This window comes from Nomascus leucogenys, chromosome 17 (genome assembly GCF_006542625.1).
Source record: "Nomascus leucogenys isolate Asia chromosome 17, Asia_NLE_v1, whole genome shotgun sequence".
NCBI lineage: Eukaryota > Metazoa > Chordata > Mammalia > Primates > Hylobatidae > Nomascus > Nomascus leucogenys.
The window spans coordinates 89,723,624-89,748,781 of record NC_044397.1 but is presented as its reverse complement, the minus strand read 5'-3'; the positions used below and the strand labels follow the sequence as shown (position 1 = coordinate 89,748,781).

At 49.2% G+C, this 25,158-nt stretch overlaps 1 protein-coding gene across 6 annotated transcripts in view; it reads left to right on the top strand.

Moving 5' to 3' along the window:
* SAFB (scaffold attachment factor B) overlaps window positions 1–24,163 on the top strand; it is a 46,578-nt gene extending 22,415 nt beyond the window's left edge. For 2 of the 6 annotated variants that reach the window (XM_030796285.1, XM_030796289.1), the window contains 17 exons: window positions 852–914; window positions 3,481–3,508; window positions 4,448–4,958; window positions 5,384–5,433; window positions 6,436–6,530; window positions 8,872–9,021; window positions 9,100–9,182; window positions 9,822–9,961; window positions 10,128–10,216; window positions 12,962–13,068; window positions 17,229–17,516; window positions 19,723–19,860; window positions 20,098–20,140; window positions 22,741–22,859; window positions 23,046–23,149; window positions 23,502–23,568; window positions 23,844–24,163. In XM_030796285.1, coding sequence (XP_030652145.1) covers window positions 852–914; window positions 3,481–3,508; window positions 4,448–4,958; window positions 5,384–5,433; window positions 6,436–6,530; window positions 8,872–9,021; window positions 9,100–9,182; window positions 9,822–9,961; window positions 10,128–10,216; window positions 12,962–13,068; window positions 17,229–17,516; window positions 19,723–19,860; window positions 20,098–20,140; window positions 22,741–22,859; window positions 23,046–23,149; window positions 23,502–23,568; window positions 23,844–23,973 — 2,205 coding nt within the window. In that variant the 3' untranslated portion in view covers window positions 23,974–24,163. Of the gene's footprint in view, window positions 1–851; window positions 915–3,480; window positions 3,509–4,447; window positions 4,959–5,383; window positions 5,434–6,435; window positions 6,531–8,871; window positions 9,022–9,099; window positions 9,183–9,821; window positions 9,962–10,127; window positions 10,217–12,961; window positions 13,069–17,225; window positions 17,517–19,722; window positions 19,861–20,097; window positions 20,141–22,740; window positions 22,860–23,045; window positions 23,150–23,501; window positions 23,569–23,843 lie in introns of all 6 variants that reach the window. The other 4 variants (XM_030796284.1, XM_030796288.1, XM_030796287.1 and 1 more) reach the window with 3 other exon arrangements.
* Window positions 24,164–25,158: the final 995 nt, after the last annotated feature.

Sequence of the window (25,158 nt, the reverse complement as noted above, 5' to 3'; positions counted from 1 at the left end):
CCTTTGGCGCTTAAACACGTGTGTAGCATAAGCGATGACAGCTGCATGGCAGGAAGAAAGGAGTAGTGGAGGGTGGTTTTCAGTGAATGGGCTTTTGTACCTTTTGAGTCTTTTGATCATGTGCGTGTCTTTCCTAGTGAAATAGTGATAAAAATACATGCTGGTTATAAAATATCTGAAAAAGTCTCCCCCTAAGTATATCTCAAACTTCAGGGCTTTAGGGCAGACGGCCAAAATTGGTTTCAGTCACAAATTATCTGAACGCTCTTTGTTTGGGGAATCCTTTGCCTTATTGGGCAGAGCCTACTTCTTAGAATAAAAGCTATTCTTCCCCTGCAAGTAGGGCATAGGATATTGCCAGTCTCGAGCTCCTGTTCCCACCCTCATGCTGGGAGATGCTGTTCCGTTGAAGGACGTACCTATCCCAGGGGCAGCAGGTCCCACATCATCAGCATCCAGGCTGGGCGAGCAGCGGTGGCTGAAGGCTCCACTTCAGCAGGACTCTAGCCATTGCTCCTGGAAGAACAGCCCTCACCATGTGCTCAGATCCACTTAGAGTCTGTGCACTCATTTTCATCTCTTTTCTGCTTGACTTAGACTTTTTTCCTTTGGTTTGCATCTTAAAACCTACACAGATACCATATTAGTAGATTTTCTAGTCTGTGCAGGTGGACATTTACATACACTTTTTCAGTTTAGCTGCAATTATAATAGTGTTTGGATTTCTGCCCTGGGTTTAAAATTTTGTTGTAAATTATTTTCATAACTGTTCACTTTTCATTGTACAGATGTACCATTATGTTACGTTATTGTTGGTGTGATGAACTGTACTTTCTCCATTTATTTTGCAGATAGAGGACAAAGAAACTATAAACAATGTAGATACTTCATCATCTGACTTCACTATATTACAGGTAAACTGTTGTATATCTCAGTACTTTTAGAATGAAAGGTCAGACCACAATTTCTGGAAACCATTTCAGACACCATACGTCAGTTCCAGCTAATAATCACCACAAGGGTTTTTCCCTTGTCAGGATCGTTAGCGGGTGTTTGCTTTCTGCTTTCCTCCAAATATAATGTACGCATTGCCAGGGACTTAACTCTAGGCTTCGACGAGTGGCCTCCAAGCACTGTGGCTTACCAGCAGTCATTAGAGACGTGTTTTGTGGCATTCTTAATTTCATTGCTTGGTGGGGGAAGGCAGCCTGTCTCATCTACTCTGGGTGGCATCCTCTGCAGAAAGATGATTTGATGACACAGCAAGAGGGCATGGCTGCCTGGGAAAGATGAATAGGGCCCAGATGGGGATTGAGGGTTGACAGAGCCCTGCTGGGGAAGGTGGGGTCTCAGGGGTTCTGGTCTTGTCTTTGGGAAGTTTTTTTTATGAAATTGCCCAGATTTCTTTTAATGACTGTATCATCCTACCTGTTGCATTAGCATCTCTGTAAATATTAAATCTTAGATGAGAACAGATGAGAATTTCCAGGTATGATTTTTATTATTTGTGGGTCTTGAGTTTCCTTTTTTTTTCCAGCCTACGTAGGTATAAATTGTTAGAACACAGTTACCTAGGTAGCTGTCTAATTTTTAGGAGAACTTTTTGTGGAGAAATGAAGATCGAGTCAGCTTTTTCCCAGCCTTTTTTTTTTTTTTCCCCTGTCTTCTTTTTAAATGTCATCTATGCTATTGTAATTAGAAATCCCCTTTCGGAAAAGATCTCCAATTGCTTCTGCCAGGCAAGGGAGATACTGAAAAGCCAGAGCTCCAGCCTTGAGGAGGGCGCAAATCTCAAGAAAACGTGGTGAAACCCAGTTCGCTTTTAGAGCTGCCGTCTCTCCACCTGCGAATTGACATAGCCGTTCCCGACTCAGAAAGGAAAGGAGGAGCCAGATCTTGTCACTTTCCCCCGGGTCTTTCTTGGTCACAGTCTCCCATGTTAAAATGGGAAACCTACAGTCTCTCCTAAACAAATAGGAATGTATTTGCTTCTCTTTAGAGAAAATGAGGAAGAATTATTCTGCCAACATTGATGATTTGCTTCAGTCGTATGGTCTGAATTCCCAGCATGGGGTAGGGTACATGGGGAAAAACTGATTAACAATAAGTGAAACCACGAGGAAAGTGTACAGTTTCATAGAGCATCCTGGAATGGCAGGGCAGTTCCCAGGGGAAGTTATAATTCAGTCACACCTACTTATTGGGTATATGTGAAGCCCCTGTGATGTGTCAGGTGTGGCATTAACTACCAGCATTACATAGATGAATGAGAAGGAAGGGTGGTCCCCATGCTCGTGGGGCCTGGCCTGATGGTTAACAGTGCAGACTCACACTCATACGGCCTTTGCTCAGAGCCTGTCTCTGCTTCCCACCTGCTGTGTGTCCTCGGGCAAGTTACTCAGTCTGTCTGGTCACAGTCTGTTACTCTGTAAAAAGAAGGGTGCTACCATTAGGACTGACCTCCTGCGACCTGCGACCGATGACGAGTCTGTGTGTATGTAAGGTGCTTACATTTGTGCCTGGAACCTAGTCAGTGCCCATCAGTTGACTGGAATTCCAGAGGAGTGTACCTTGTGTGCACAGGAAACATAATGGCTGGGGGATCACATCATGTGGGAAAAGCTCCCTTGTTTAGTGGGGCACAGCTGGAGTTGGGTTAGAGGGAAATAGGGAAAGCCTTCCTGAAAGGAGATGCCACTGAGCTGGATACTGAGGGATGTGGATGACTTGGCTGGATGGGGCAGGGGAGGGCTGGGCCTGTCAGGGAGGGAGGTGGCATAGGGATCCATTGGCTGAAGGCTGAAGGCCATAGAGGGACATGAGCTTACTGTGGACACAAGATGCAGAGAGATGGGATGGGGATAATAGAACCAGATGCCACAATAGGCAAGGATAGCACCAGCCTGAGTGGACAGGGCTTCCTGGGAAGAGTCTGAATGACTTCCAGAGCTGGCCTGGTGGGGACATTGATTGGAAGAGGAGATGAAGGAGGGAGGGTATTTACAAAGGTATTCATGCTGGCACCACCCATGGCAAGTAAGAGCAGGAGTCATACCACCTGGGCCCATATTCCCTCAGTCTTTTGAATATCAGAAAGAAGTAGCTTCATTGAGTGAAAAAGTGACTGTTAATGTGCCATGCATTCCTCTAGATGCTAACAGTAGAAAAATGAAAACACTACTCTCCTTGAATTTGAGAGTTCAATCTAGAGGGTCAGGCATGCTTATGATGAGTGCCTCACCATGAAGTGAGACCAGTCCCAGGCCCCTGCAGGGGAGACTGAATGGAGGGTGGGCTGAGTGAAGTGGATGCCAGTATTATGGAGCCATTCCTAGAACAAGCAGGTTCTCCACCTCTTGCGTTTGTGAGTTTCCCTCCCTGGATTTTTAAAATTCCCTCTTTAGTTATTCTGGGTTTTCATTTGAATAAACTGTAGGTGTCATTCATCTGGCACAGTCTTATTTACGTTTTTTCTTGCAGGAAATTGAAGAGCCATCCCTGGAGCCAGGTACTGTTAAATGAAAAACTTACCAGCGGGGGTTTGGAACCATTCTAGTTTTCCACCTTCTCTAATTTGAATTCTTTGATTTTTAAAAGTTACCTTACTATAGTATACATTGTTCTAAAGGTTTACAATCCAAAACCTACCAGGATCATAGAGATTGGAAACCCAGCCATATCACCAGATCTGTGAAAGTGGCTCACTTCTCATTTTACAAAATGTATTGATGAGATGAAAGTATCTCATGCCTTTTTGAATATCAACAGCATTGAATCATACATAGAGTTCTGGATGCCTCTCTTGAGAGTTAATACCTCTGCACCCACAAAACAGATCTTGTGATATTGGGCAGTAGCTTAATTTTGTGGTTTTTAATTGAGGCAGCTCAGGTAGTGGTAGGCAGATACATTTTAAAACATAAATTTGAGACATAACTGGATTCCAGAAGAGGAAAGAGTGTCTTCATGAGAATTCCAAACACTGTTCACTTTCTGGACTGCAAATATCTCAGAGCACGGATGGAAGAGATTCTGGTTTTCATGTTGGACTGTTCTGTTAAAAGAAATTCAAAGAAATTTGGAAATTGAGCTGTTCAGTGAATGGTGATACATTCAGTTAAGCAACTTGGACTTTGGAAGCTAAATTTGGAAGAGTCATATCTAAACGACGACAGAATGAAGACTGTCAAGAATCAGCCAGAAGGTTTTGGGGGTTAAATCTCTGGGATGCTTTTCTCTTCCGTGTAGCGTAGAGGCTTACCTAGAGGCGGTCGCAGCGCAGGTAGTGTAACCAGTATAACTTTGTGTACCCGCGGGTTTTCCAATCTCTGTGTAGCTAGCAGTTCTCTTCGTGTTAGTGTGGCAGCCGTGCCAGTTCCACATTTGTGATTGCTTTATTTCCCTGGTAATTAAACCTTGTGCCATTCTATTCCTGTTAAATCCGTAGAAAATGAGAAAATACTCGACATTTTGGGGGAAACTTGTAAATCTGAGCCAGTAAAAGAAGAAAGTTCCGAGCTGGAGCAGCCATTTGCACAGGACACAAGTAGCGTGGGGCCAGACAGAAAGCTTGCGGAGGAAGAGGACCTATTTGACAGCGCCCATCCGGAAGAGGGTGATTTAGATTTGGCCAGCGAGTCAACAGCACACGCTCAGTCGAGCAAGGCAGACAGCCTGTTAGCGGTAGTGAAAAGGGAGCCCGCGGAGCAGCCAGGCGATGGCGAGAGGACGGACTGTGAGCCTGTAGGGCTAGAGCCGGCAGTTGAGCAGAGTAGTGCGGCCTCCGAGCTCGCGGAGGCCTCTAGCGAGGAGCTCGCGGAAGCACCCACGGAAGCCCCAAGCCCAGAAGCCAGAGATAGCAAAGAAGACGGGAGGAAGTTTGATTTTGACGCTTGTAATGAAGTCCCTCCGGCTCCTAAAGAGTCCTCAACCAGTGAGGGCGCTGATCAGAAAATGAGGTTTGTTTTTTCTCAGTTTTAGACCAGACGCTATCTCCTTTTCATGGGTCATTTAATGACACACATAAGCTGTTTTTTTCTGCAATTGGCCAGCCAGACTGACGAAATTGTAGTTTTGCTTCTAAAGAATGTTTCGTTTCTCTTTGTGTATTTTACACTGATTACATAATCTTTTTTCTTTTCTCAACCTACCATGGTTGTGTTCTTTAATTCTTCCTAATTACCTTTAGCCCAGCAGAATTAATTAACTCCTGTGGGTGTGAAATCTTATGGTTAGGTCAGATTTTCAATACAAGTTTGTCGGGGTATCATTTTTTCAGAACTAAATTTCGGGTAGGTATGCAAACTCAGCACGAATTTTATGGTTTTGAGTTTGTTTCCTCCATGCTTCTTCCTTGTGGAGTGACATTATCTTTTGTCTCTAGTTCTCCCGAAGATGACTCGGATACAAAAAGGCTTTCCAAAGAGGAAAAGGGTAGGTCACCTCGGCGATACCAGTCCCTTGGAGCATGTATGGCCTGGACAGTGGCGGGTATTTGATTCTGGTTCATCGCGTGCTATGCTCCTTACCCAGGAGACTCCTGAGACTTTTCTGCAGTCTTTCTCCTTCTCTGCTGTTACCTCTACAGGTTCTGGGTTGTAGGAAGCATACCAGGTCCTAAGAGTTAATAGGCTGATTTGGTGCAGATCCTTGTGTTGGGAGCACATTCATCCTGTAACCCTTCATTAAATGCATTAACTGAGAAATAATTTTACCCTACCAAATTCCTTCTTAATCAGTGTTCTAAAGGAGTAAAAACATGGGATAGATACAGAGCTGTAGGTGGAAAGAGAAACGGTGCATTGTTGACACCAAGATTGGCTGTTTTGCTACGTGGCTGCTGCACACTGCACTTCCTCCTGTAATTAAGCGATTGCTAACTTTTTTTGAGACGGAGTCTTGTTCTGTTGCCCAGGCTGGAGTGCAGTGGCGCGATCTCAGCTCACTGCAACCTCCGACTCCCGGGTTAAAGAGATTCTCCCGCCTCAGCCTCCCGAGTAGCTGGGATTATAGGTGCCCGCCACCACACCCAGCTGTTTTTTTGTATTTTTAGTAGACATGGGGTTTCACCATGTTGGCCAGGCTGGTCTCGAACTCTTGACCTCGTGATTCGACCACCTCGGCCTCCCAAAGTGCTGGGATTACAGGCGTGAGCCACTACACCCGGCCCACGATTGCTAACTTTCTTAGGAAAGCTCGCATGGTCCCAACAGCCCCACTCAGTATTGTGATGGGCCCTGTGGTAGTGCTGCTGGGCCTGGTGTTGCACTGGAGGGTCTTGGTGAGGACAGTGGTCAGGCCCACGGCCCCATTTGGCTTTTAATGCTGCCACTGCCTCAGGAAAAGTGGGAACCATGTCTGATTTGGAAAGGTTGTCTCTAAGACTCAAGATCTTGTGGGTATTTGGGTTTTTACTAGAATTTTCTTTTGAAATAGGTCGCAGCAGTTGTGGTAGAAATTTCTGGGTTAGTGGACTCTCTTCTACAACCAGAGCTACAGATTTGAAGAATCTTTTCAGCAAATATGGGAAGGTAAGTGCCAGAGCTTTTCTGGAGAAGATACTTTGAAACCAGCATTGTGTGACCTTTACATGCAGGTCCTCTCCCCTCATTGAGTTCTTTGAGAGATACCAGGAGCTTACACTTGCTAATGGCTGGGGAGGGTCTGCCCCTCCACAGGTAGAGGTGAGAGTGGTGTGGAAGCTTCCAGAGCCCACATCACCACTGTATTTCCCCCCTTCTCTGCAAGCTTGCCCCCTTCCCTGTGATGGCTCGTGGATCCATTTCTGTGTCCTCAGGACATCGCACTCAGGCTGGGCTGCTAGGGTTGGCTGGTGGGGGTGCTGGTCAGCATGTCTGGGAGGCAGCAGTGTTCTTAGAACAGCGTTCGTGATGCTGGAACTCAGAACTCAGAACAGGGACCTTGGGGTCTGATGATAGGGGTCCTGACCACCACGGGTGTCTTGTATCCATTGACTGAACCTCACCTCAGCAGCTGGGGGCTCTCAAAGTTGCTGCCTCAGTTCACCACTGGGGGCAGTTCTAGCTGCCTCTTGTCGGCAACACCTGCCTTTCCTGAGCCCATGAAGGTGGGGCTGATGGCACCAGTCCCCTACCTGCAGTGCCCAGCGTAGCCGCCTGGCCCTCCTCCCTGTGCTTTCTAACTCCCCTCTTCCCTGGTGTTTCCCAGACTTGCCTCCCAAACAGCCTCCTGTATCCAAGGCTCCTTGTCTCTCTCAGAGTCAGTTTCGGGGACCGCCAGAGGAAGGAATCCAGTCGTTTGTGTTACTCAGTGAAGGTTCAACACATTGCAATATAGAAAACCAAGTGTTTTCCCTGATACTGACTTCGAAGAACTTAAAAGAGGATAAAACAGGCTGGGCGTGGTGGCTCACGCCTATAATTCCAGCACTTTGGGAGGCCGAGGTGGGTGGATCATGAGGTCAGGAGTTCGACCAGCTTGGCCGGTATGATGAAACCGTCTCTGCTAAAAGTACAAAAATTAGCCAGGCGTGGTGGCGCATACCTGTAATCCCAGCTACTTGGGGTGCTGAGGCAGGATAACAACTTGAACCCAGGAGGTGGAGGTTGCAGTGCCCCGAGACCGTGCCACTGCACTCCAGTCTGGGGCAGAGCAAGACTCCATCTCAAAAAAAAAGATAAAACTAAATATGTCATTATTACGGACATAACTAAAGGCTTCTTGGGCCTCAGTGATACAAGGTGTGTGGCTGGCAACACCTGCGCCAAGTCTCCCCTACTAGACCCCCTTTCCTGACTCCACGGCGTCCCCCAGCGGGTGGGTGTGCTCAGTGGGGAAGTGTTGCCCTGGAGACTATAGTGTCTTGAGCGCAGCAGGCCTGATGTGGGTTAAGTAGAGGACCGGGCCTCTCTGAGAATGTTCTCTGGGACTAGGATTCCATGTGGCATGATGAGCATGATTACCAGCCTCGGCCACTGGCTGCTGCGGGGCTTTTCCTGAGCCATGGTGTCTTCTGCCATCAAAGGGCGACCCTAACTGCAGCCTGCTGGAGTTGAGAGAACCAAGTAGACTGGAAAGGATGCGTCTACAGTAACTGAAACACGTCACTGAGTTTTGTTACAGTCAATGATAGGGCGGGTCTGAGTTCGAGAGCGTGGTTCACAGACCTTTCCTTGCATCAGTCTGTGCCGAAGTCTTTTTTTTCTTTTCTTTTTTTTTTTTATTTTTTTTGCCCACATTACATCACTTCATAATTTACCACCTACGTAGCATGACTGTATATTTGGAATCATTTCTTTTTTTTTTTTTTTTTTTTGAGACGGAGTCTCACTCTGTCGCCCAGGCTGGAGTGCAGTGACACAATCTCGGCTCACTGCAAGCTCCGCCTCCCAGGTTCACGCCATTCTCCTGCCTTAGCCTCTCTGGTAACTGGGACTACAGGCGCCCGCCACCACGCCCGGCTAATTTTTTGTATTTTTAGTAGAGAAGGGGTTTCAGCGTGGTCTTGATCTCCTGACCTTGTGATCCGCCCGCCTCAGACTCCCAAAGTGCTGGGATTACAAGCGTGAGCCACCGCGCCTGGCCTGGAATCATTTCTTCACAAGTTTTAGACCATATTAAAGGAACACTGGCAGAACCCTGTTTTATTTCCCTTTCGTCTGTTCCCCTACACTGCCTTCCTGGTGCCCTCGAGGAACTAGATGACCGATTAGAACTGGCCAGAGGTCCTTGGAGGAACAACAGTGAAACAGAAGCATTAGTAGCATTGTCCTCCCCAGTCTAACACTTGTCAGACCCCTGATGAGCAGACTTCCCTATGGGGTGTTCATATCCCCATGCCCCGCTCAGTGGGCTTCATGTCTGAGTCATATTTGCCTGCTTTCCTTTGAGGTGGTGGGCGCCAAGGTTGTGACAAATGCCCGGAGTCCTGGAGCTCGCTGTTACGGTTTTGTCACAATGTCCACAGCAGAAGAGGCCACAAAATGCATTAACCACCTGCACAAGACGGAGCTCCACGGAAAGATGATCTCCGTGGAGAAAGTGAGTGGTCGTTTTCTTCCCAGGATATAGTCCACATTAGGAAATGAGGTAATACTTGCACCTGATTCTCTTTTTCAGGCCAAAAATGAACCTGTGGGAAAGAAAACCTCTGACAAAAGAGATAGTGACGGGAAAAAGGAGAAGTCGAGCAACAGTGACAGGTACCCCTCCTCCCTGGCTAAATTAAAGGGGCAGGGTGTTTTTTGTTGTTGTTGTTTTGTTTTTGAGATGGAGTCTTGCTCTGTCGCCCATACTGGAGTGCAGTGGTGTGATCTTGGCTCACTGCAACCTCCACCTCCCGGGTTAAAGCAATTCTCCTGCCTCAGCCTCCTGAGTATCTGGGACTAAGGTGTGCACCACCACACCGGCTAATTTTTGTATTTTCAGTAGAGATGGGGTTTCACCATATTGGCCAGGCTGGTCTTGAGCTCCTGACCTTGTGATCCGCCCGCCTCGGCCTCCCAGAGTGCTGGGATTACAGGCGTGAGCCACCGTGCCTGGCCGGGGCAGGGTGTTTTAAACAGAATCTCACTCTGTTGCCCAGGCTGGTGTGTAGTGGCAAGATCTCTGCTCATTGAACCTCCACCTCCCTGGCTCAACCAATTCTCATGCCTCAGCCTCCCGATTTGCTGGGATTATAGCCACGCCCATTTGTGGTTTTAGTACACGGGGTTTCGCCATGTTGGCCAGGCTGATCTCGAACTCCTGATCTCATGTGATCCACCCGCCTCATCCCCCCAAAGTGCTGGGAATACAGGCATGAGCCACCACCCCGCGCCAACACGTCTGTTTTTTTATAGATCTGCAAACCTTAAGAGGGATGATAAATGTGACAGAAAAGACGATGCTAAGAAGGGTGACGACGGAAGTGGAGAAAAGAGTAAGGACCAAGATGATCAGAAACCTGGCCCCTCAGAGCGATCTCGAGCCACAAAGTCAGGTAGGCAGCTGATGAGCCCAGGAGATTCTGTCTTGTTTCTGTGCCTGATTGGGTTTGTTAGTTTGCTGTGATTAGCTGGCAATGGAAACTAGATTCATGTTGCAGAGGGTTTTTCTCATCGGGGTATTCATGGTTTTCCACTTACACTTTCCCCGCCTTTCTGTAGGAAGTCGAGGGACGGAGCGGACTGTAGTAATGGATAAATCCAAAGGGGTGCCTGTGATTAGTGTAAAAACATCCGGGTCCAAAGAGAGAGTGAGTATTAATTTTCTAACTAGGGTATTTTGCTCTTCTTTTCAGTTTGTATTTATTTCTGTGTGCATCTTAGGGAATTACTAAGCTTCATTTGAAAAAAGCTTTTGTCTGCCGTTTCAAAAATGTAGAAATCTCAAACTATTTTTTTTTGAGACAGGGTCTCACTCTGTTGCCCAGACTAGAGTGCAGTGGTGCAATCTTGGCTCACTCCAACCTCCGCCTCCCAGGCTCAAGCGATTCTCCTGCCTCAGCCTCCCGAGTAGCTGGGATTACAGGCGCACGCCATTATCTTTTTAGTAGAAACAAGGTTTCACCATGTTGGCCAGGCTGGCCTCGAACTCCTCACCTCAGGTGATCCGCCCGCCTCGGCCTCCCAAAAGTGCTGGGATTATAGGCGTGAGCCACTGCGCCCGGCCTCAAATTATTTTAAGAAATGCAGAAAGCTTTCCTTTATCCTTACTTTTGCTCTGATAACTGTTAACTTATTTTCTAAAGCTAACTTTAAAATTTACATATGGGAGTGTTGGCTTTTCCCTGAGTTGGTGTGTGGCAGTCCACATTCCCTGTCTACCCTGAAAGTGTCAGCACTCCCCATGATGTATTCCTACACCCAGCAGTGTGGAGCATGCCATGGTGACTTGGCCCGTCTCGCCAGCCTCCCTCTAGCCTGCTCTCTACCTTGACTCCTTCCTGTACTCTTCTTGCTGGGCTGCGGTGTGAGCTGGGCATGATTGCTCATGCCTGTAATCTCAGCATTGGTAGGCTGAGCTGGGAGGATACTTGAGCCCAGGAGTTGGAGACCACTTTGGGCAACATAGTAAGACCTTATCTTCACAAGAAATTTAAAAATTAGGCAGGCTTGGTGGTATGCATCTGTGGTCCCAGCTACTCAGAAGGCTGAGGTGGGAGAATGCCACTTAAACCCAGGAGGTCAAGGCTGCAGTTAGCCACGTTCATTCCACTTCACTCTAGCCTGGGGGAGAGAGCGAGACCCCATCTCAAAAAAAAAAACCATCTATTATTCGCATGGTCTGTGCACACCAAGCCACCCTTACTGGTTAACTGTCAACTGGGGACACTCTCAGAGCCAACTTCCCAGTTGCCAGCCAAGGACCAATCTTGCCAGCAGCCCCTGCTTAAGGAAGGAGAGGGACCTTGGACCTGCCCAGTCAACCCTCAGCTGCACAGAGGAGGAACCCTTTCACTTGGTGAATGGAGCAGATTGCTTAGGAGCTTTCAGTCTCTGTGCCAGTATTATAATATGTCATAGCCTTTTACCCTTGTTCTATAAAACACCTTTGGAAAGTGGAAAAAGGAAAGTGTTGGTTCTAGGGATAAAAATGAGTAGGTCTCTTAAAAATGTCATCGGCACAAATAAGGTACTTGTCAAGTGTACCAGAAGTGCTTCATTTGGGAACTCATTGTGTGTTTAATTATGAAGGAAAAGGAAAATTAAGAAATTTATTTTTGAAGCAAAAGACATAAAAAAGTGGTGTGTTGATCTTATATGAAGTTTTTGGGGGCAATACTCATTTCCATTTTTTCTCTATTAAAAGTACTGTTAGATCATATTTTAGCATTAAATGTTGATGAAATTCTGTGTCTTTCAATTATGATAAGCAAAATGTAAGCCTTGTTTGGATTAAACAGCTCATTATCTGTTTTTCACTGAAAGTTATTCTTCATGTAGGACTTCCACATCTGATGGTTAGGCATGGATAAATATACCTGATTCCTCCTGTTCCCCTATCACACCTCCTTTAACTTTTTTCATTTTTTATTTTATTTTTTATTTTTTTTTTAGACAGTCTCACTCTGTGACCCAGGCTGGAATACAGTGGCACAATCTCACTGCAACCTCCACCTCCCAGGGGTTTTTAAGTGATTCTCCTGCCTCACCCTCTTGAGTAGCTGGGATTACAGGCACCCGCCACTATGCCCGGCTAATTTTTGTACTTTTAGTAGAGACAGGATTTCACCATGTTGGTCAGGCTGGTCTCAAACTCCTGACTTCAAGTGATCCACCCGCCCCGGCCTCCCAAAGTGGTAGGATTATAGGCGTGAGCTACTGTGCCAGCAATTTTTTTTTTTTTTTTTTTTTTTTTTTAAGTCAGAGTATCGCTGTGTCGCCCAGACTGGAGTGTAGTGGCGCGTCCTGGGTTCACTGCAACCTCCGCCTCCCAGGTTCAAGGGATCCTGCCACCTCAGCCTCCAAAGTAGCTGAGATTACAAGCATGGGCCACCATGCCCAGCTAATTTTTATTATTTATTTATTTATTTGTTTTTATTTATTTTTTGAGACGGAGTCTCAGTCGCTCAGGTTGCAGTCGAGTGGTGCAATCTTGGCTCACTGCAAGCTCCACCTCCTGGGTTCACACCATTCTCCTGCCTCAGCCTCCCAAGTAGCTGGGACTACAGGCTCCCACCACTACGCCTGGCTAATTTTTTTGTATTTTCAGTAGAGACGGGGTTTCACCGTGTCAGCCAGGATGGTTTCAATCTCCTGACCTCGTGATCTGCCCGTCTCAGCCTCCCAAAGTGTTGGGATTACAGGCGTGAGCCACCGCGCCTGGCAATTTTTATATTTTTAGTAGAGTCAGGGTTTCACCATGTTAGCCAGGCTAGTCTCAAATTCCCAATCTCAAGTGATCCATCTGCCTTGAACTTTGAAAGTGCTTGGATTACAGGCATAAGCCTCCGTGCCCAGCCTCTGCTTTAACTTTTTAATGTTCTTTGGTGAACTAGGCTTCCAAAAGCCAGGATCGCAAATCAGCCAGCAGGGAGAAGCGGTCCGTCGTGTCCTTTGATAAGGTCAAGGAGCCTCGGAAGTCGAGAGACTCAGAGTCCCATAGGTGAGTAGGGATCCAGGAACGGTTTGGTGTTTTTCCTAGAATGTGGTCATGACTGTGTCCTGGAGGGACGTTTGCAGAGTTCCCTGGGGTGGGATAGAACTGTCAACCTTTTTGCTCCTTCAGCTTTCAGTTCATAGACTTGTTATGTTTTAACTTTCATCCTTCGGCTCTTTTCTTTTCTTTTTTTTTTTTTTGGAGACAGAGTCTTGCTGTGTCGCGCCTGGGCTGGAGTGCAATGGCGTGACCTCGGCTCACTGCACCCTCTGCCCCCAAGCAATTCTCCAGCCTCAGCCTCCTTAGTAGCTGGGACTATAGGCATGTGCCACCACACCTGGCTAATTTTTGTATTTTTAGTAGAGACGGGGTTTCAGCATGTTGGCTAGGCTGGTCTGAAACTCCTGACTTCAGGTGATCCACATGCCTTGGCCTCCCAAAGTGCCAGGATTATAGACGTGAGCCACTGCGCCCGGCCTACCTACAGCTCTTTTCAAATAAGTCTCTTCCCAAAGATTGTAGAAGGTAACAAAGGCAGGGTGATGGAATGCCTTCCAGCGTCAGTAGTGCTCGTCAACAAAAAATACCAAATTTGCTCCAGAAGACTTGAAAGCAGGAAAAGAGACAGTGAGGTAGACCCAGCGAGGGCACTGAGAGGGCTTCCTTTTTTTTGAGATGGAGTCTCTGTGTCACCCAGGGTGGAGTGCAGTGGCGTGATCTCAGCTCACCGCAGCCTCCACCTCCCCTGTTCAAGCAGTTCTCCTGCCTCAGCCTCCTGAGTAGCTGGGACTACAGGCGCAAGCCACCACACCTGGCTAATTTTTGCATTTTTAGTAGAGATAGGGTTTGGCCATGTTGGCCAGGCTGGTTTCGAACTCCTGACCTCAAGTGATCTGCCTGCCTGGGCCTCCCAAAATGCTGAGATTACAGGCGTGAGCCACTGCTCCAGGACTGACAGGGCCTCATTCTTAAATAAGTCAAGAAAGAACTAAATACAAACGTTATTGGCAAATTACAGCTAATTTATCTTTTCTATGAAGAAATACTTTGTTAACTTAAGTTTTAAAAGTAAAGACCCCCGGGCACAGTGTCTCACATCCCAACACTTGGGAGGCCGAGGCTGGCGGATCACCTGAGGTCAGGAGTTCGAGACCAGCCTGATCAACATAGTGAAACGCAGTCTCTACTAAAAATACAAAATTAGCTGGACGTGTAGGCCAGGCGCGGTGGCTCAAGCCTGTAATCCCAGCACTTTGGGAAGCTGAGACAGGCGGATCACAAGGTCAGGAGATCGAGACCATCCTGGCTAACATGGTGAAATCCCATCTCTACTAAAAATACAAAAAATTAACTGGGCATGGTGGCGGGTGCCTGTAGTCCCAGCTACTGGGGAGGCTGAGGCAGGAGAATGGCATGAACCCAGGAGGCGGAGCTTGCAGTGAGCCGAGATCGCGCCACTGCACTCCTGCCTGGGCGACAGAGCAAGACTCCATCTCAAAAAAGAAAAGGGGGGGAGCGGGCGCGGTGGCTCACACCTGTAATCCCAGCACTTTGGGAGGCCAAGGTGGGCGGATCACAAGTCAGGAGTTCAAGACCAGCCTGGCCAACATGGCAAAACCCTATCTCTACTAAAAATACAAAAATTAGCTGGGTATGGTGGTGTGTGCCTGTAATCCCAGCTACTTGGGAGACTGAGGCAGGAGAATCACTTGAACCCAGGAGGTGGAGGTTGCAGTGAGCCAAGACCGCACCCCTGCACTCCAGCCTTCATGACGGAGCAAGACTGTCTCAAAAAAAAAAAAAAAAAAAATTAGCTGGGTATGGTAGTGCATGTTTGTAATCCCATATACTTGGGAGGCTGAGGCAGGAGAATCGTTTGAAGCCAGGAGGTAAAGGTTGCAGTGAGTTAAGATCCCACCATTGCACTCCAGCCTGGGCAACAAGAGCAAAACGCCGTCTCAAATAAAAAATACGGACGATTAGTTTAAAAGGAGGGGGAGAGGGCACTGCTCTGCCTATAAGGTAATCACCCTTTTATTCCCTGTTTTTTTTTTTTCTTTTTTTTTTTGAGACGGAGTCTTGCTCTGTCACCCAGGCTGGAGTGCAGTGGCACGATCTCGGCTCACTGCAAGCTCCGCCTCCCAAGTTGATGCCATTCTCCTGCCTTAGCCTCCCTAGTAGCTGGGACTACAGGCGCCTGCCACCACGCCTGGCTAATTTTTTGCATTTTTATTAGAGACAGGGTTTCACCGTGTTAGCCAGGATGGTCTCGATCTCCTGACCTCGTGATCCGCCTGCCTCGGCCTCCCAAAGTGCTGGGATTACAGGCGTGAGCCACTGCGCCTGGCCTATTCCTTTAAAAAGAAAAAAAAAAAACATAAAGTCTCCCATAGTCCTGTGAATGTAGGCGTTGGCAGGTGGCATTTCTGCTGGGCGAGTAATGAACACGGGCAGCCTAGGGGGCCCCCACAGGAGCCTGCTATGCTAAACACTAGAATGTTCCAGACCCTAGGCCCCCCTCCATATCTGGCCTAGAGGAACGTACGAACAAGGAAGTGTGGGCTTGGGTGTCCTGTCAGGTTGTGAGCATTTGGTCACAACTGAAAAGTTGCCGTAAACCACAGCCCTTTCATACTAGGGGCTCCTCCAGAAAGTGCTGAGATCCAGAGAGGCAGGCGTGGGAGGATCCAAGACATGTTGGGTGAACTAAGGAAGTTGCAGTCATTTGGGTCCAGAACACTCTGAGGCAAGATTATACATTTCTGCTGGGACAGAAACACACAGTTGTCCCAGAGACGATTGGCCTCAGTACCCTTGTAGATACCAAAATTTGCAGAGGATCAAGTTTCTGATATAAAACCGTGTGGTATTTCTGCATATAACCCATGTGCATCCTCCTGTACACTTTAAATCACTTCTAGATAACTTCTAATACAATGAAAATGCTGTATCAGCAGTTGGTATACTGCACTGAGGTGCTTCTTTTTTAAGTAGCTCCCTGCACGTACCTTTTTTTTTTTTTGGAGACAGGGTCTCTTTCATCCAGGCTGGAGTTAAGTGGTGCAATCATAGTTCACTGCAGCCTCTACCTCCTGGTTTCAAGTGATTGATCCTCCCACCTCTGCCTCCCAGGTAGCTACCACTCCTGGCTAATAATATTTTTTGTGGAGACGGGGTCTCACTATATTGCCCAGGCTGTATATCTATAACTGTAGGTAAAGGATCAAAAGAAGAAAATCTGAGCCTGGGCACAGTGGCTCATGCCTGTAATCCCAGCACTTTGGGAGGTGGAGGTGGGCGGATTGTTTTGAGCTCAGGAGTTCGAGAACAGCCTGGGCAACCATCTCTATCTAAAAAAAAAAAGAGAGAGAGAGAGACAGTCTGGCTCCTGTCTGTTCTGTTTTATGTACAAAGACTGGAGAAATGCACTAAAATGTCATCTGCATCCAAAAGATAGAGCTGCTAATGTCCTCACGCTTGGGGGGCCTGCTAGCCCCACCTCACAAAGACTCATTTTATCCTGTGGTCTAGGGAGTGAAGGTTCCAATTCACACTCACTCACTATGAAGCATATACTCTGTTGCTTTTTTTGTTTGTTTGTTTGTTTTTTTCCCGTTGCTGGGCTAGAGTGCAGTGGCTCACTGCAACCTCTGCCTCACGGGCTCGACTGATTTTCCTGCCTCAGCCTCCAGAGTAGCTGGGACTACAGGTGCGTGCGTGCCACCACGCCCAGCTAATTTTTGTATTTTTAGTAGAGACAGAGTTTTACCATGTTGGCCAGGCTGGTCTCGATCTGTTGACCTCATGATCCACCCACCTCAGCCTCCCAAAGTGCTGGCATTACAGGTGTGAGCCACCGCGCCCGGCCTGTTGCTTATTTTTGACTGGCTGTTTCCTGAAATCACTTGTCAAGCTCCAGGAAATGTTGGAGAAAGGAGGCCCAGTTCTGATCATACACAGAGCCTGGGCCTCACTCCTGAGAGCTTCCTGGGCTCCTCCCTTGGGCCCCAGAAGCCTTCTCCCCGCTGGAGTGTACGGTTCTGCAGACCACGTAGTGGACGCACAGCCTTGGAGACTGTGCGACCCAGCGTCTTACTTAAAGTCAGCCCTGGGACCTGGCTGGGGGTGTCTAGGCCCCCTTCTGTAGCGCTACTGTTGTGCAGCAGGGTGCGTGAACGCAGTGAACGCGAACAACGCATGCAGGCGCAGTGGGAGCGCGAGGAGCGTGAGCGGCTGGAGATTGCCCGAGAGAGGCTGGCCTTCCAGCGCCAGCGGCTGGAGCGGGAGCGCATGGAGCGGGAGCGGCTGGAGCGCGAACGCATGCACGTGGAGCACGAGCGCAGGCGCGAGCAGGAGCGCATCCACCGTGAGCGCGAGGAGCTGCGGCGCCAGCAGGAACTGCGCTATGAGCAGGAGCGGCGGCCCGCGGTGCGGCGGCCCTACGACCTGGACCGGTAAGCAGATCCATGCTGCCGTTAGCATGTGGCGTTCAGAATCCTGTTAGGGACCTCACAGTCGAATTAGCTTGAGATTTTTTTTTTTTTTTTTTTTTTGAGACGGAGTCTCGCTCTGTCGCCCAGGCTGGAGTGCAGTGGCCCGATCTTGGCTCACTGCAAGCTCTGCTTCCTGGGTTCATGCCATTCTCCTCCCTCAGCCTCCAGAGTAGCTGGGACTACAGGTGCTCGCCACCACTCCCGGCTAATTTTTTTGTATTTTCAGTAGAGACGGGGTTTCACTGTGTTAGCCAGGATGGTCTCGATCTTCTGACCTCGTGTTCCACCTGCCTCGACCTCCCAAAGTGCTAGGATTATAGGTGTGAGCCACTGCAACCGGCCAGCTTGAGATCTTTCATTCAAAGGAAGCATAGGCTGGGCGCCCTAGTTCACACCTGTAATCCTAACATTTTGGGAGGCCAAGGTGGGCGGATTGCCTTAGCTCAGGAGTTGAAGACCAGCCTGGCCAACATGGCAGAACCCCGTCACTACTAAAATACAAAAAATTGGTCGTGGTGACAGGCACCTGTAATCCCAGCTACTCGGGAGGTTGAGGCGGGAAAATCACTTGTACCCAGGAGGCAGAGGTTGCAGTGAGCCAATATCGTGCCACTGCACTCCAGCCTGGGCAATAGAGTGAGACTCCGTCTCAAAAAAAAAAAAAAAAAAATTAGAGACAGGAGGCTGGATAAAGTAGTGCTGGTTAACTAATCAGGTTCAAGGGTGGCACAGACCTCCTGAGGAGGGAAGCTCAGGGATGTAGAGCGTCACAAGTGCCCAATTGTACCTCCTTTAAGGCCCTTTCGTGTTTTTTTGTTTGTTTGTTTGTTTTTTTGAGAGAGTCTGTGTCGCTCAGGCTGGAGTGCAATGGCGCAATCGCAGCTCACTGTAACCTCCACCTCCTGGGTTCAAGCGATTCTCCTGCCTCAGCCTCCCTAGTAGTTGGGATTACAGGCACCCACCACCACACCTGGCTAATTTTTGTTTTTTTTGGTAGAGATGGGGTTTTGCCATGTTGGTCAGGCTGATCTCGAACTCCTGACCTCAGGTGATCCACCCACCTCAGACTCCCAAAGTGCTGGGATTACAGGTGTGAGCCACCGCGCCCAGCCTTGTCCTGGCTTTTTTAATCCATTGTAATTTGTTTTTGCTTATTCTGGAAATAAAAGAATTTTAAAAAAAATTTTTTGAGATGGAGTTTTGCTTTTGTTGCCCAGGCTGGAGTGCAATGGCGTGATCTCAGTTCACTGCAACTTCCGCCTCCTGGGTTCAAGCAATTCTCCTGCCTCAGCCTCCCAAGTAGCTAGGATTACAGGCATGTGCCACCACACCGGGCTAATCCGGGTTTCACCATGTTGGCCAGGCTGTCATACTCCTGACCTCAGGTGATCCACCCACCTTGGCATCCCAGAGTGCTGGGATTACAGGCATGAGCCACCGCGCCCGGCAGTAAGATTAATTTTAATTTCTCAAACATACTGAAGAGGAGGTATGAACACAAAATGCTGAGTATGGCTGCTGTGAGGAGTCAGGTGCCTAATTCCAGCAGTGACTGTGTCAGGCTTTACACGTGCACTGCAACCTGGCAAAAATTGCTGTTTGTTGTTTCTTTCTATTGCATGGGTTGAAGAGGAGCCCAGGTCATATACAATGCAACTTCTATAAAGAGCCTTGTAAACTGTTCTAGGATCTATTATGCCTTGATATGAAATCCTTCTGATGAGAGTTCATTATGGTCATCTGTGTGTTGCAGCAGTACATGGCCGGTGCTGCTGGTAGGGCAGGAGGTCAGCCTTGGGGCGAGAGAGATGGCAGATGCGCTTGACAGAGCCCCTCGGGGTGGAGGCTCACGTGGCCTTCCTGAGCGGAGGTGGCTGTGTAGGGCTCCAGAAGCCATCTGCAGGCAGCCCATAGGACTGACTGCTTAACTAATGGTTCCCTCTTTGGAAAACCTAGGCCGCTTTGCATCTGGGGAGGTGGGTGCTTGGGACAAAACAAAACAGCTGTGCAGTCACGCGTCAAATCAGATCTTGCCTCCTATAGCAGAGAACACTCCTGGTGAAAGTCATCCTGGTTCTGTGAAGTGCTAGGGACCAGCTCCCACAAAGGGTGATAGATACATTTGGGGTGAGGGATCCCTCTATCTCTGTCTCACGTCCCCTCACAGGCGAGATGATGCCTATTGGCCGGAAGCCAAGCGGGCCGCCCTGGATGAGCGCTACCATTCTGACTTTAACCGCCAGGACCGTTTCCACGACTTTGACCACAGGGACCGCGGCCGCTACCCCGACCACTCGGTGGACAGGTCAGTTGGGCCCCTGCTGGGCGTGTGGGTTTTCTTTTTCCTGGCTCATTCTGACTGAGAACAAGGACTCCTGGGCTCTCTGAACCCACTCCATTCATCAGGTGTATGCTGAGTCAGACCCGCGGGTCTCCTGCCTTCAGTTGGGGAAATTGTGCTTTTCATTGGGGGACTGATGGTCCTCTCTTTGTGAACAAGCCTCTTCTTCCCTTTACGATTTGATTTAAATTGCCTTTTCAGGAGAGAAGGTTCAAGGTCAATGATGGGAGAACGAGAAGGACAGGTAAGTCTGAAGCTACAGTGGTAGCCACAGAATTTCCCGTAGAATGGGTTCTTTTCCCTTCAGCGTGCCTTCTTCCTGCCCTTTCCTCGAGCAAGAGGCAAAATGAGGAAAGAGAAAAGTATAGCACTAGAAAAGTCTAGGCTTGTGGGATGGAAATTGGGGATTATTTGAGGTTAGTCTTGGCTGTCAGTCCAAACGGTTACTCTGAAGCTGTTTTTAGCCTTGACCCCGGGGTTCTGTGTGCCACACTCACCACACACATGCAACAGTGCCAGGGAACCTTGGAGAGTGACCTGGCTCTGCTGGGAAGTGTCTAGTGAGCCGCACAGCTGACTCAGACAGGTGCATCTGGGGAGGCTGTGGTTGCTGTGTCTGTCCTCGAGTGCCTGCCCTCTTTGGAAAGTAAGGACATCCTTCATCACCCCAGGGCCCCGCTTAGCCTTGGAAAACAACCAGGTCTCTGGTCTGTGCTCGTTCTCCTTCGGGGGCTAGCACGTTAGAACAATAAGTTCCATTTTCTCCTTCCATCTTACATTGAGACTGAGACTTCCCAGGAGAGCCTTGGACCTCTAGTGGCTTTCTCTATAAACTTGGGGGCAGCACATTGCTGTGTGGAAGATGCCTCCTCTCTGAGGACTCCACTCATGAGCCCTTCCTCCTCCTGCCAGCGTTTTCTGGACTCCACCATAAGCTTCCCGTTTCTGTCCCCCTTGGTTCCTTAATGTGGCAGAGCATAGCCAAGTACGCGGCTCTGTCTCGGGATCCTCAGGAATTCCATCAGCCTCATGGGGTTCCTTTTTCCCTGCTCCTGGAGGCAAATTATATGCAGCAAAACGTAGAACTAGTCTTGTGGATTTTCTTTGGTGGAGGAGCATACACCAGTGGTTCCATGTACAGGCTCCAGAATCAGAACTGGAGTCACACCTTGGTGTCACCCCTTCCTGCTGAGCCTGTCTCCCCAGCAGTGAAATGAGGGTGATATTCCTCCTACAAAGGGTGGAGTGGTGGTGGGTTTACATGAGGTGGGCGCGTGTCTGTACAAACATGTTTATCATTGCCAGCTACTTTTTTTTTTTTTTTAATAGAGACGGGATCTCACTATGTTGCCCAGGCCAGTTTTGAACTCCTGAGCTCAAGTGATCCTCCTACCTCGGCCTCCCAAAGTGCTAGGATTACAGATGTGAGCCAGCACACCTGGCCACCAGCTATTTTCATGCAGGTGTCAGATATGCTTTCCTAACAGTGGAAGGTGGTTTGATCCTTTCTCCTCACATACACAGTCATAAATGAGTCATCAGAGTTACCCCAAAGGCAAATGGTGACATCTCCCTACAGAGAAAACTAGCACAGAACTTATGGGCCTCATTGAACTGTTACGTGGGTTGGTTGGACAGAAAAATGTTGGTTCAATTTTCAAATACTAAGAGCTTATTTCAGGAGTCCCTTTTCTTACTTTGTTGGGGGGAGGCATCAGAGCATACGCTGGGAGAATAGGCCAGAGAAGCAGGCAGTGGTAACATGGGACATCTTGCACGTGGTAGAGCATGCTGCCATCTTTGCCTTCGCCCTGGCAGAGCTCTCCGTTGAACGGGGAGGTGAACTTGGACATGGATAACGACTAGCCTGCGTCAAGGGGGTTTCCTTACCAGGACTCCTTTCTAGTTTCGTTTCACCTACAATGTGGTCATGGGGCAAAAAACCCAGAGGCCACATAACGTATTTGTGGAAAGAGAAAGAACAGGACTGTGGAGCCAAAGCTACCTCACTAGCTTTTGTGAAAGTCAGGCTGGAAAGTGCTTCCAGCCACAGAAATAGGCTGTGGGTGTAAATATTAACCTTGGCCATCAAATAAGTAGGCAGAGAGTGTGACTCGCCCTCTCTTGGTCTTCCCTGAAATAGCAGGGTCAAGAACTCCTGGTTTGTGTTAGCCACGTGGTTTACAAAAACAATGACACAGAAGAGGGAAAGGTGGGACTGGCCAAGCGGACGGTCAGCCGTTTATCTCTCAGTGTCCTGTGTCTTATATCCTGAGCAGAGCAAGGTGCAAGGTCCTGGACTGGGCAACCCAGCAGAAACTTCCAAGAAACTTGACTGTGAGGAAGGATGCTTACCTAGCAATTGGTCGGATGAAGGGCTCTGTTTGATACTTCCTTCACTGTGGAAGGAAGAAATTTGTAAAAATTATTTCCAGAATATGCACACATTAAAGGTTTATAAACCTGACCTTTCCTTAGTAGAAGACAGTAAGAGAATACTGTTGGCTCTGGGCACTAACCATTTGAGCTGTGGGACCCAGGGAATCTCTCTTATAAGCATCATCTTTAGTGGGTGACCCCTGGTGGCCCTCCCGGCTCTGGTGGTGCCGTGGGGACCTGCCTTGGTACTAGTACCTTTTGTGTACCAGGCCATGAGCCTAGGGCACAGGGCCTCTGGTCTGCAGATTTCAGGGAGGCAGCTGTGTCGTGTGAACCAATACAGCCTGCCAGCACTTCTGTCCTGAGTGACTGTTGTTGTCATCGTTAGCATGTTGCCTGAAAAGCCTTGGGGTCTGGGGGCTGACACTGAAGCTTTTTTTTCCCTTCTGGGTCTGTGATGTCCAGCATTACCCAGAACGCCATGGAGGACCAGAGCGCCACGGCCGGGACTCCCGCGATGGCTGGGGGGGCTATGGCTCCGACAAGAGAATGAGTGAGGGCCGGGGGCTGCCTCCTCCCCCCAGGTTTGTGTCCCACACCCCACAGTACCTGTCCCCCCCCCCCCCGCCCCTCACAAGGGGGCCCCCAAGTAGCTGGGATGTGGGCACAGGGTGGGAAACACAGAGATTCACCCTCCAGAAGCCACCACATTTATTAGCACGAGAGCCAGAGATGGGGGCAATCCAAATCAGAGATGTCTCTTTTTCAAGGGGCAGACGTGACTGGGGGGACCATGGCCGAAGAGAGGATGACCGGGCATGGCAGGGCACGGCTGATGGGGGCATGATGGACAGGGATCACAAGAGGTGGCAAGGTGAGCAGCTCTGGGCTGGGACCAGGATGTGCTGGGGAGTGATGGAAAGATGGAGGCCGTGCCTTCTCTCACTCCTCAGGGGAGCACAGGAGGTGCTCTGCCCTCAGTGCTGGAATGAGGAGTGAAGAGCACTCCAGACACCGCCTGCTCTCTGATGGTCCGGCCCAGGAGTTGGACAGTGAGCGTTCCCAAGTCCTCTCTGCTGAGAGGAAGCTGGACATCTGTGGTCCCTGGGACCTGCTAGTTCTGGGTACCTGGGGGCCTCACCAAAGGGAGTGGAGTGAGCTAAATGTGCTGTGGGTTCCACACCGTGTGCGCAGGTTCCCTGTGTGAAAGCACGTCTGTCTTCCAGGTGGCGAGAGAAGCATGTCTGGTCACTCCGGGCCTGGCCACATGATGAACCGAGGAGGAATGTCAGGGTAAGGCATGCTGGGGGCGGCGCCCCTTTCCCTTGCTTGGCATATTGGCCTACCTTGCGGGAGGCTTAACAACCAAGTCCTTCCAGCTAACGCCCCCTCCCCCAAGTGTGACGTGAGGCCAGGCATGGGGTACTGTGGAGCCTGCTGCCACTCAGGAGGGGAGGGCATCAGGAAGGGGCCCTGCCTGCAGGCAACACCCAGGGAAGCTGTGCAGGCTGGGATGGGCCAGGGAGCAGGAGGACTTCGCAGTCAAACCAATGTAAATTTGTTCCTAGGCGCGGCAGCTTTGCCCCAGGCGGGGCCTCCCGGGGCCACCCCATCCCACATGGTGGCATGCAAGGCGGGTTCGGAGGCCAGAGCCGGGGGAGCAGGCCCAGCGATGCCCGCTTCACTCGCCGCTACTGAGTACTTGGAATCCTGTGTCCCTGTCATGTGGCAACAAGGCTATGTTCTGTTAGGAGTTACCTTAAACTGTGTAAAAATATTTTTTTTTTAATCTGCTGCCATATTGTAGCTCAATACAATGTGAATTTGTTTTTCGTTTTGGGTTTTTTTTTTTTTTGTAATAAATGTGTTTCCGTTCACATACCCTTTATTTAAAGTGTCATTTCTTTATTTCTGCCTCTTTAAATGAAACGAAATTAGAGTGTCTTTTAGTTGTATTGATATACACTGATTGTTCCTTTTTATTATTATTATTATTATTTTTTTTTTTTTTAATTTGAGATGGAGTCTCGCTCCGCCACCCAGGCCTGGAGTGCAGTGGTGCGATCTTGGCTCACTGCAACCTCTACCTCCAGGGTTCAAGTGATTCTCCTGCCTCAGCCTCCCGTGTAGCCGGGACTACAGGCGCCCGCCACCACACCCGGCTAATTTTTGTATTTCTAGTAGAGATGGGGTTTCGCCATATTGGTCAGGCTGGTCTCGAACTCCTGACCTCGTGATCTGACTGCCTCGGCCTCCCAAAGTGGTGGGATTACAGGCGTGAACCACCGCGCCTGGCCGACTCTGTTTATTTCTAACTGTATGAAACACATGTGATAGAAAACCTCTGGGAAGGCATCCGGGTGTGGAACAGGCTTTCCAGTGAGAATGGTTGGTTTTCGCATAATGGGCCTGTGCGGTGCAGGTTTTGCCTGGCTTCTCAGATCAGCGAGCTCTCCACTCCTTTAATGTTAGCACAGATGGGGCTGCTTTGCTCTTGGGTACTGGGTGGCATCCCTGTCAGGGTATGGGGGTCTCACACCCTGTTGATGGACACTGGCGGATGCTTCCCCTGCGGATCACACTCGAACCAAGCCTGCGAAGATTTCCAGCTGCCACTCTCCACACTGACTTGCCAAAGCCCAGTCACCATCATCATGTGGATGCTTCTGCATTACCTTTTACTCAGAGGACAAACTATTTTCACGGCAGAGTCGGGTGGAAGCAGTGAAGGCTGAAGGTCATCAGCAGCATCTCAGGCCTGCGGTGTGCTTGTGCGCAGGCCCAGCCCCCTCGTGCCAGGATGGGGCTCTGACCAGCCCAGGGCTGGCCTCTGCGTCAGCCGGAAGGGACAAGCCCAACGCCAACCCTCCACACACCCAACAG